Consider the following 12518-nt stretch of genomic DNA (forward strand, 5'->3'; position numbering starts at 1 on the left):
GAGCTTTGAGTTAGAGGTATTTGTAATGAACACTTGATCAAACAAAAACAAAAAACCTAGATTAATTAAGGCAGGTCACACACAGGTCACACAAATATGGATATAATCTTGAACTTTAATGTACTTTGTTTGTTATGATGTTTATTTACTGTAGTACAGTAGACATGACTGTTTTAAGCATTTGCTTACATTTGGAATTATGATTTGAAATGTAATTGAACAGTAAAATGCAAATCAACTCCACCTTTGGTATTCATCTCAAAGGTGTCTATCATATCAGCTGAAGATTATGGTTGGGTTTGTATCTCCTTTACTTCTTTGTTATTTTTCTCCAAACTCCTGATAAACTGTGGCACACCAGTTCTAAGATTCACAATCACATCTTGTGAGGCTAAAGAAGCATTATTCAAGTAAGGTGTACACAAAACCAGTGACATTGAGAGCCAGGCACAGTTCAATTCACAGTTGTGTCACCAGATCCACTTTGTTTATCCAAAGTTAAAAGTATATCATTCTTTATCACATATTTCACTTTGCACTTAGCTGACGTACAACTGTAGACTCCGCCCAACCCTCACCCTCTCACACCAGGACTGCACCGAACAACATGTTATGAAATAACAGTATATATCAAAGTGCAGATAGAAAAATATGTACTTTAACTCAATCAATTATAGTACAATGTCATCATTTCAGAAATCCTACAAATTCATCAACCTATAGACAGTACAGTGAACCAATGGTTCCTAAATTATGTGACCAGAATCCTTCATCATGATTTCTTCAGGCTCCATTCTATTTCAGGGTTGCATTGTTATAACTTTTGTTTCTCATATGAATGTTAATCAGACTGGATTGCCAGTGGTGCTTCTTAAAGTTTGTACTGAAGATTCAATGCTTGTCTCAATTTCAAATTAATGTTTCTTTATATTCCAATTAGTTTGGTAGTAGGTGAACTGTATATACACAGTGGGAAGCATTATGAGACCTTGAACTCATCTTTATCTGTATTCTAGTTGCATTAGTTTCTTAACATTGTTATTATTATTATAACAGTGATTTATTTTGAAACTACAGTAGCATACCATATGTTTATAATAGCTGTGTTTTGTGTTTGACAATGTTACATGATAGAATGCAGCTACTTGCAGACCGGGTGATGTCAATTTACATAAATAATAACACTATAACTGATGACCAAATGCATTTTGTTTTTCTCATCATCAGGTAAACTGGAATTATTCAGTACTGAGATCAGCCTGTTTAGGGATTTACCAGTTTAATGTCCGGATAACAGCTCTTGGAAGAAATGTGTACAGTTTACATGAGCAGGGTAATGATTGTATGGTCCACCACCTGATTTTTACCCCACCCACCCCTCCCCCTCTTCCATGAGAATGCAAGTGTTTAATTGCATATTTTTACTCCATGACGTATCAGATGATCCCTCAAGGGAAATTTCCACACCGGAAAGTCTATCATCCAGTCATGGAGGTATTGAGAATTGCACTATGACAAGCAACAGTTTATGATTCTATCACAGAAGATCATACAACAAAATATGACAAGTTCTTGTAGGATCCAGCATGTTTTGTCATTTGAAATCCTTAATGCAGTTGTATTATTTTTATGTTCTTAAAGTTAGTCTGTAATTGAGTAATTATGTTATAAGAGTGTGTTTGGGTGGGGGGGGGGGGTGCATCAGGTTGCTATCTATTGGCAAAGTTAGAAATTAAGTTACTGGGAAAGTTGTATATACCAATAGTTTGACAAAAGCAATCTAGACCAGTAATTAGGCCTAACTTTGCTTGACTTCAGAGTAACAGAATTACAAATTTGGTGTTCATACAAAGATGAACAACTTCATTGGCCTGCTGCACCAAATAACGTTAAAAGTACCAATTAGAATGTGTGCTGATCACTTTAGTCTAATCCAAAGGATTGCAAACATGTTACCAAGTTTTGCCTTTTGTTTTCTTATGGATAAATTTCCAAAAATTATTCAACTTTAAAATAAAAGCGCCTTGCAATAAAATGAATGAACTTGCGATTATTGAGTCATTTTAGTATATAAGCTTGTGTATCTGTGAGCAATGGAATAACTGTTGAGTAAATATTAAAAAGGCAAACTCAAAAACAAGGGATTTTATCGTTTGCATTAAAACATCTAGTTCAGATACAATTCTTATAGTCTTTGTCTTTATCTCCTCATTAGGTAAATGTGGATTAATCTTTCTTGAGACGATCTTTGGGGGTCACATGATGTGGATCTTGCACAGAATGGCTTACAATATGCTGATGGTAATGATTAGTGTATAATTAGTGTATAGCAGGACTGGTAAGCTGGGTTGTAGTTATAATTAGATTTGATTCTGAAGTAGAAAGTGATTTTGTTACTGCCTAATCCTGGTGGAACAGTAATTGTATTGAATCTTGCTTGATCAGCAAACTCCCTAAGGGCCTAGGGAAGAAGATAATGGCTTCAGTCTAACATACATACACCATATATTAGGCAATACATGTCATACATTGTATTGCTTACCATCAAGTGTAAAAGTACACAAAGAGGTGTATGTGTTTAGTATACTGGGTCCATTTTTTGTTTTGTGTAGCCATCATAAATTAAGGAACAAAATATTCAGATGACTTGATCCCTTCTAATTTTTCAGTCAGTCATAGTGTTGGGTGGCAGGTAATGGTAGTAATCAGTCTTAACAGCGCAGCCAGACTCCTCTGGATTGTCAGCCTAATTGCCGCAAATAATAGCCAGTAATATGTATGGCAGGCTCATAAACAATCAATTTAATTCATAAGTGCATGTGCCCTAACAATTAAATAGAGTCACTGCACACAAAGTGAGAACCATACACACACTAAGTTAGAACCATACCCACACTAAGTTAGAACCATGTAGAATGACTAACAGGAACCATAAATATCTCTGTTTCCATCCTAACCTTTCCTACCCTTCCCCTCTCAGTACATCTAAAACCCAATAAAATTGATGTCAAATTTAAATCTGAAGATAATCTAGGTTTTATGTCATTTGTCAATGAGCTACTGCATATACTAAGGGATTACAATTGGAAGTCTTTAGTGGGTTTACTGCAATGTGTGGATATGTTGTTGTCAGTCAGTAATACAAGACATGCATGAACCTTCTGGACCCTATGCATGTCCTCAGAGTAAAAACCAAAGTAATTCAGAATTCAATTCTTAGCCATTGGTCAACAGTGTTGAAGGATTCTCTTAATGTGTTCTGTCTTAGATGTACATTACTTGCACTTCATCTCTATTACTGGCCATTTAAGAGATATTTCCAGCAAACTCCAGCAGATGTGTTTTCTACATTTATTTTCTGTTGCAATACTATAAAAGATAGCTCACAAAGCTGGTAGAAAATTTCCAGCAATTGTCAAAAGATGTTATTTATCGGTGCGGGGGGGGGGGCTACACAATTCTTGGGAGGTAACATGGAGTTGATCAGTCACCACTACAAGTGTTGTAATTGCTTACATCAGATGTAAACATATTCCTAAAAACAATATATTTGCTGCCCTGAGATTACAGCTCTATAAGACACAAGGGAAGATGTTGATGTATGTTACAAAAATGATCACAGACCTTGAATTTTCTCCTTGATAAATCTAGTGAATGGAAAGTTGAATTATTGTGTATTTTCTCTTTAACTTCCAGGTGATACAGTTTCTTCTGTACATTTCCTCCAAGAAAGTGAAAGAAAAAGTCAAGCTGGGACACATCACTGATGACATAACTTCCTTTGTGGCTGTGAGTCTGGTGAGACTTTACATAATAATTTCTCAACAGTCAGTTTGTGAAATGGTAATGGGCTGTGTTGGATACCATTGATCAAATTTACAGGACATAGATGAAGACAGATTGCCTAATTAGCTCTATAAATAACATCAAATGACATTTTTAAGATTCCACTTGTTTAATTGTGTAGAGCTAACAAACTTGACTAAACACAACTACTATTGTGTAGTATGCAGTGGTGCATGGAAGATTTCTGTGAAGTGGAGACAGCTACTGATAGATACCTAAATTAACAGTTCATCAGAAAACTCCAACTTCTGTAGAAAATAAAGATTGCCCAAATGCCAGGCAAGGTAAGTTTTTTTGTAGTATGCATCTTGGTCTGATTATGATTATTATTAGTTTTACAGTCTTGTACAGGGCCGAGGCCCTTTCAAACGACTTTAACAACTTGACCCTGGTCATTGGTAAGTTGTCACACCTACACACCAAAGTGTGGACAATTCAATCAATCTCTCCTTAGGCACCACAATCACATGTCCTCGGGGGGGACTTCCCATAGGGTGCAGCCTCAAACTGGCGCACACCACTATATTTACAAGTCCCCATTTATACACCTGGGTGAAGAGAGGCAATGGAGATAAAGCACCTTGCCCAAGGACACAACGCAATGATCTGGCCAGGGCTCGAACCTGTAATCCTTAGATCAATCCACTGCCTTAACCACTTGACCACAACGCCCTCCCAGGGATGTGTTTGAAATTAAGAAACTATAAAGTCGTTGAATTTATATGTGCATTGTCACCTGTGGGATACTCCCAAGATTATCTGGCATGCTGTAACGTATCAACCCGAACTTATTATCAGCATGTTGAGTTACCATGCAGGTAAATAGACAGTCACAGTTTGTTGGGTACTGAGGACTAAACTGATGAATGCTGAATTCCATATTTCTAAAATGAAATACTCTTGTTGAAATCAATCAGTTACATAGAACTGTGTTATACATATAGTGAGTTCATATGTGAGAAACATTGTGTAGTGTAGGCAGCAATTTGACAGTCATCAGATACCAATGGCTTTAAATTTGCTACCATTTCTAATAAATAAATATATGTTGCCATACGTCTTTCTTAGGATTCTAATTGCTGTCCACAACTTTAAGTAAGCTGTGGTCAGTCAACAATATTGTTGTGCCATGTTTTAACATTAATTTATGTTATGTTTTCAGTGTCGAGAGAGAGAGGAGTAGCAGAACCTGTTCAGTTGCTGTCCAATCCACAATATTACTCTTGTGAAACAATCCTTAAATATTATTGTAACTGAAGCTCTCTCATGCTTGCCATACACCAGACCGGCATCACTTTACAAACTTAAGAGAATTCTTATGCGTTGAATCTTAGCCATTTATTTCTGTTAACCCTACATATATTATTATATATTCTATGTATCTGTTTATTCTGTTCTATGTTCTTTTCTGGTCACATTCCACCCTCATGTTTCTTGGTTTACTATATATGGTTATATTTATTATTCTGTCAATACTGCTGTAGTACAATGTTGGTCTTCGTAATAAATAGAAAGAATGGAGGTTGTGTTATAAACAATACTTCCTCAAGCTGCTGAGTGATAAATATATTAACATACTTTTATATGGTGTATAAGGCCAGAGACTGTATACTTCGCTTCTGTCCATGATGTAGGCCCAACCATTCATAATTCATGTTCGCCTCTATGTGGACCGAACTTTAGCTTGAAAGGTAATGTTACACCTAATAAATTAGAATGTAATGAATTCCAATGATGGTTAGTTAAGGCTAATGATGTAATAAAACCCTCTCATGTTTATGTATATGGTTGATGATTATTCATGAGATGCTGATTATTGTGTTTACTGTTGAACTTTAATTCCTTTTTTCTTGTTTATTATTCGCAGAAAGGGGTTGGGGAGTTGGAGAGGGTGGGGGATGGAGGGGTGTGAGGGAGATGGAGGGGTTGGGAAGTTGGAGAGGGTGGGGATGGAGGGAGATGGAGGGGTTTGAGGGAGGGGTTGGGGAGTTGGAGAGGGTGGGGGATGGAGGGGTGTGAAGGAGATGGAGGGGTTTGATGGAGATGGAGCGGGTTAGGGAGTTGGAGAGGGTGGGGGATGGAGGGGTGTGAGGGAGATGGAGCGGGTTGGGGAGTTGGAGAGGGTGGGGATGGAGGGAGATGGAGGGGTTTGAGGGAGGGGTTGGGGAGTTGGAGAGGGTAGGGGATGGAGGGGTGTGGGGAGATGGAGCGGGTTGGGGAGTTGGAGAGGGTGGGGATGGAGGAGTTGGAGAGGGTGGGGGATGGAGGGGTGTGAGGGAGATGGAAGGGGTTGGGGAGATGGAGGGGTTTGAGAGATATGGAGGGGTTGGGGAGATAGAGGGGGTTGAGGAGATGGAAGGGGTTTGGGAGATGGAGGGGACGATGGTTGGTATTTTTTCTGTCTTTCCTAACAGGGTCAGTGCATTGCTCTTTACACGCAGTAGTTTAGTATTCAGGGCCGTAGCCTGCGCATGGGTAGCTGCCCCCTGAGATTTACACTTTCTAAATGAAAGTAGGCCTACGATAAATGTTCATATCATTTCTTCTGATTTAATTAGTCTGTAGTGTGCAAACTCTGAGATTATAGACACGTATTGTAGGAATGGCGGTCAAGTAACATAAGGTTTACTTTAAATGCTCATCACGTATATGCACGATCTCTGATGCGACTACTGTTTCTGGTGGTTTTCAGAGGGGGGGGGCGGGCTGGTGGCAGAGGGGGACTATAATAACAATAAAGGTAGAGAGCTCCAAAAATTTAACCTGCATGAACAGTGTAGCAGCCTTACGTGAAACTACGGTTCATAAATATGCTTATTACGTATGTTTCACTGTTATCCCCTATATTAGTGCCACAATGTTTTACTAAGAATACACGGTCCACTCACTCAGTTCATCCCCCCTTCCCCTACCCGCAGTAGGTCCTTAGATAGTGTCATGATGGTCCCTTTTTGGAAATGACCAACCCACTCAAATTTCTTGAAAAAGCGCCTGGTACCGTATATCCGCACATCAAAGCATCGCTATGTAACATTTGGACGATACATTTTTTTCTCGATGTTCCTTAACTGCTGCTAGGAATTCTACCCAGGCTACACCCTGATGTTTATATTTATTTTTATGATTTGTTGTTTCCGATGAAGTGAATGTGCCTAAATACCAAATAGTGCTTTTCAAATGTACTTATAATACCATATGTGTGCATGTTGTATATGTCTGGATAACTAGATAACCTTGTGTTCAAAGTTTAGATGTTTCCTTTTGGGTTTAAGTTTAAATCTGGATAATCATGATTAATGCCATAAGTTACATCAGGAGGTGAAATAGATAAGTCTTTTTAATTCAAGGCTAATCTTGTCAAATGTGACTTTTATTAAATATATTTATGAATGACATATCAATTCAGGCACCAAACAGAAGTAAACCTGAAGATTTGTAGAGTCCGACCCCTGGACCACTGGCGGGGATTCGCCCCGGAACCCCACCCACCCAATTCGGATTGACGCTCCTGATCAGAGCATGATCAATTTTAGCTTAACGCAGTTGGTTGTGTTTGTAGCTTTATCTCCTACACCTATATAGTGGTAAACTAACACTGTCTACTGTTAATTTGTAGTAATAGCTGATTAAAGAAACAATATGTTCACCAAACTCGAGTCTGTCACATCTCAAAACAAACGAAAAAACTTTAAGCAGTATTATCCTAACCAGGGGCGTATCCAGGATTTTCTAACCCGGGGGGCGCGAATTACTAGCTAAGCGGAGCGCCACCATCGGTTGGCGCGCAGCGTACAAGAAAATTTCTGGTTTTGATACCACCCAGATCACAGGAAATGGCACCTCTCGGGCTTGAAAATGACCAACCAGATGTACACTTTTTGCCTGAGAACCTTGCAAGTATTTCCCGATAGTGTTTTTTCCATCCATAACCTTTTTGAAGATTGTCACCAGTCACAAATCATGTTCGACCTTATCTCATGTCCTGTGGATCATTGCTTTTTATAGGTGATTCTACGTCGCGGCCCACAATATCCGTCAGGCCCACTTTTCAAGGTTCCAAGCCCATTATTTGTTCAGAATTTGAAAATTCACATTTCTCGTGAATAAACTCACTTCAAAACATACCCATAATGTTGCACAAAATTTCATCTATGGACAACCAATATAGAAAAACCTCCTTCAACCCCTAACAGACCGGTCAAAATTGCACGAGTAGAGGGAAGTGTGATAAAGAATGTTGGTCAGAAATTTTCGAAAATTCAGACACAGTTAGTTTATTGGTGTACAAATATTAAAACCCATGGGCGGCGATCCTGGGGGGGATATATCCCCCCATGAAAATGGGTGGAGGGGATGTAATACACCATATTCCCCCCCCCCCACCAAATGCCAGGGATAAGAATATTTTCATGCCTACATTTATGCATCATCGTTATTGTACGGCTCTTTTTTAGCTTCATTTCTCGCCTACCATAAACGCAGTGCGATCTTTTCAAATAAAGCGTCTTTATAAAGCAAGAATAGTTGACTGTAGGCTTCATTGGCCCTATAACAACAAAATGTATCATTTACCTCGATGATTCATATAGGCCCTATAGTAGGCCTACACACGTACATGTTCCCTCGAACAGCTGAGAATCTCATGTTACCACGGTAATGCTAAATACACATTTCACCTGGATGCCCTAGCAATCGGTACCTAGGAATGTAACTATGTGTAATTGTGTATTGCATGTGTATAGGCCTATAATAGCCTGCATGAGGCCATTTTCTTCATGGAATAATATAAAAGAGTTCTCGAACATTCTAACGTAGCGCCTGAAACAAGATTGACAGGGGCAATTTTCCCAAAATAACACCCGAAATTTAAAAAAAAAAAGTATTTTGTATCCTGATTATGAGATATTTCGGACATGATATCCCTATTTTAAAGTTGGGTATATGCCGCTTGGAACCTCGGGAAGTGCCGTTTCCAGCCATCTAGAGGGTTTGTAAATCCCAAAATGTTCTTGTACGCTTCGCGCCAACCTATGGTGGCGCTACGCTTAGATAGTCAACAAGGTCATATCCCCCCCCCCCCCCACTCGGAAGTACGGATCGCCGCCCATGTTAAAACCTCTTATAACGGCTATTATAAAACTTGGTTGACGGAAATGAAAAAAATAGCAGATATTTCCGAAACCGAACACTACACACATAGACGTAGGAGGCGGGGGGGGGGGGGGCTGCAGCCCCTAATTCGCCATTTCTAATGTAAAAGAGAGTTTCGACATAATTGGACCTCCATGACTTTTTCTCCATCTACATAAGACATTTCGTTGTTTACATTAGCATCCCGCGGTACACTGCGCAACTTTCACGGACCGTACGGTACACGATGGTATGCGATGTAGGGTAAATAACCGATGCTTGTTTATATGATATTGACCATAACATGTTGAACGCGCGCAGAACGCGCAAAAAATTTTGGTTATTTTTTCGGGCAAGTCGGACGGTTTTGAGGCTGTTCATCCTGGAACGCCATTTTCATGCTCACTGATATGATGTAATATCTGCTGCGGTTGCTTTACAAATTCGAACAGGCGCGTAGCGAGGAATTTGCCAAGGGAGGGGCGAAGCCTGTAGGCAAATTATCTAAGCGTAGCGCCACCATAAGTTGGCGCGAAGCGTTCAAGTAAATTTTGGCCGAAAATGCCTCCCAGATCGCTGGAAACGACACTTCCCAGGCCTTGTAAGTTGCATCTAAGCACTTTCTATTTTGAAATTACTGGCGATATCATAAAAAAAAAATATGCTGAAGGGGGGGGGCGGTCGCCCCTTCCCGAAATGCGTCATGTTCCCCGACGACACAGTCGAGTTCGAGACCAGCCACAGTTGGTTTCATAGCACAATTCTACAATTGTTTAAGGCGTATATACACACACACGCTTTATGATAGACCATATATAGTATATAGATCATGAGTGAGAGAGGAAAAATGGAAACGTCAAAAATGGAGTTGTCGGTGTAAGGGGTAGGGTGAGGCAAACGCCCCTTCCGAAATCCTTGATCCGTCACTGGCTACCCTGTGTATATAATAGGGACCATCGCTGTAATGATGTCACTGTTCCTCATTCTCTTCCCGGTGTCTTGGCGTTTTTCTTCTACTCCCTCTTTTTCTCCTTTTTCTCTCTTTCTTCCATTTTTCCCTTCCTTCCTCTTCTCCTCCTCTTTTTTCCTTTTTCTTCTCCTTTTTTCTCTCCTCCTTTTCTTACCCGGGGGGCGCGCGCCCCCAACACCCCCTCCCTGGATACGCGCCTGCTAACAATCCGGTGTTACCACCCGCCACTATATCGGTTAGTAGCGTTCGGGGGTGGGAGTGGGGATTTAAATGCATTTGTCTATGGAACGCGAAAAGGGCAAACTTATTTCGTTGCTAAGTTTAACGTAAGTTTAGACAACGACGTAAGTTTAGACAACGGAATTTTAAACATCAACGTGAGTTTGAGCATGGAGCTATAAACATAGCTCCATGGTTTGAGCAACAGCATGGTGAAACAGCAGCAACAACTTTAGTTTAGGCAACAACAAACTTAGATTAGACAACGAAATCAGTTTGCCCTTCTCGCGCTTACGTTGTTGCTATCGGCGCTGTTCAACAATTGCTTTACCACATTGGCTTCAAATGATTACCATACGCAGGGGGTTGGTTCTTGCTGCCTGGGTTTAGGAAAACAGTCCCGTGGACAAGGCCGCCTTTGTTCTTCGCATATACGGGAAGTTTCTAGAGGAGTAAAGTGGGCGGGGTCAGCTCATGTATGTAGCATGGTGGAGAGCGTTTACCGGTTTGTAATTGGGTTGGGATACATGTCAATCTTACTGACTATTTCGTAATTGGTCAGCAAATTAACGACGTGTATGTATATACAGCGCAAGTTGAATTTCGCGCGAATAGCCCATATTTTTATATCACGTGATTGGGCAATAACGTAAGTAGACAACGGAACCAACTTCAGACGGCAACGTAGGTTTAGACAACAACGTAAGTTTAGGCAGCAACGTAAGTTTAGGCAAAAACGTAAGTTTAGGCAGCAACGAAAGTTTAGACAACAACGTAAGTTTGAGCAACAACATGATAAAACAGCAGCAACAACTTTAGTTTAGACAGCAACAAACTTAGTTTAGACAACGAAATATGGTTTCCCTTTGTTCCATATTTGTCCACCAGGAATGTTGAAATTAGACAAGAAGTTGGCGGATTTGATATGAGAGAATGTAGTATTACATTTATATAATTAAGTGCTTAGACACGATTGAGGTGTTGGTTATGATATGTAATATTGCATAACTTGGTCTGAACATGACACAGAGGTACACAATGTATAAATGAGCACCTTTATCTGCCTCGATTTATTTTAATTCCTCTCCTGACTCGCGAACAGCGAGGATATAGTCTCATGATGAAAATGAAGCTTGCATACCAAGACATGCCTAGATTAGTGAAACTATCTTTCACCTTTTCACACCCCCCCCCCCCTCCCCAACGTCTCCCATTTCCATTGTATACACTCATTTCAAAGAAATTGAATGATTTGTAGATTTGAGGCCTAAGTTAGGGCTGAGGAAGTATCGTACATGGAATGTGTAGCATTCGTTCATTTTGCTCTGTTCTGAGTTATTGTGTACCTGCAGTGTTAGAACACACTTAAGTCCATGCAAACATATATGCAATCGTCGTGTAATGTTTACTTGTAATGGAGATAAAAATCTGAATATATATCACGCTTCTCACAGTATGTATTTAGCCTTCCGTCACTCGATATTTACATAACAAACAAACAGTTTACTATATCACTGATATAGTTATCTGTTGATACTTTGATCCTGTATGCATATACGTATGCAAACACATAAACTACATATAATAACGAGGGGGCTCCCTAATTATAACAGGGTTCTCTCTCGAAGACAGATGTCTAATTACAGTACGGAGCTCAATATGCAACAGCTCCCTAATTATAGCAGGGAGATATCTCAGTAACAGCTCCCTAATTATAGCAGGGAGCTCTTCTCAGTAACAGCTTCCTAATTATAGCAGGGAGCTATTCTCAGTGCCAGCTCCCTAATTATAGCAGGGAGCTCTATATGTAACAGCTCCCTAATTATACCAGGGAGCTCTATATGTAACAGCTCCTCAATTATAACAGTTAGCTCTTCCCAGGGACAACTCCCTTATTATAGCAGGGAGCTATTCTCAGTGACAGCTTCCTAATTATAGCAGGGAGCTCTTCTCAGTGACAGCTCCCTAATTATAGCAGGGAGCTCTATATGTAACAGCTCCATGATTATGATTAATTAATTACAATTATAATATACACTCATTATATATTATGACAGATCAAGTTATACCAAAGAACTCAGTGACAGCTCCCTTTCTCTTCATTCCGTGACAGTTCCTTGCAAGGTATGAAGCAACACCTTTATGATTAATTAATTACAATTATGATTTACACTCATTATATATTATGAGAGATCAAGTTATACCAAAGAACTCAGTGACAGCTCCCTTTCTCTTCATTCCGTGACAGTTCTTTGCAAGGTATGAAGCAACACCTTTATGATTAATTAATTACAATTATGATTTACACTCATTATATATTATGAGAGATCAAGTTATACCAAAGAACTCAGTG

The 12518-nt window shown here is 39.7% G+C and overlaps 2 protein-coding genes across 2 annotated transcripts in view; one reads left to right on the top strand and one right to left on the bottom strand.

The window, feature by feature from the left end:
• LOC139969997 (uncharacterized) overlaps positions 1–5697 on the top strand; it is a 310518-nt gene extending 304821 nt beyond the window's left edge. The window contains exons 4-7 of the mRNA XM_071975517.1: positions 1228–1333; positions 2216–2301; positions 3697–3798; positions 5009–5697. Coding sequence (XP_071831618.1) covers positions 1228–1333; positions 2216–2301; positions 3697–3798; positions 5009–5029 — 315 coding nt within the window. The 3' untranslated portion in view covers positions 5030–5697. The remainder of the gene's footprint in view (positions 1–1227; positions 1334–2215; positions 2302–3696; positions 3799–5008) is intronic.
• The window catches only part of LOC139969971 (uncharacterized), a 480181-nt gene that overhangs the window by 212064 nt on the left and 255599 nt on the right, over positions 1–12518 (bottom strand). The window lies entirely within an intron of this gene.

Source organism: Apostichopus japonicus, chromosome 7 (genome assembly GCF_037975245.1).
Source record: "Apostichopus japonicus isolate 1M-3 chromosome 7, ASM3797524v1, whole genome shotgun sequence".
Classification (NCBI taxonomy): Eukaryota; Metazoa; Echinodermata; class Holothuroidea; order Aspidochirotida; family Stichopodidae; genus Apostichopus; species Apostichopus japonicus.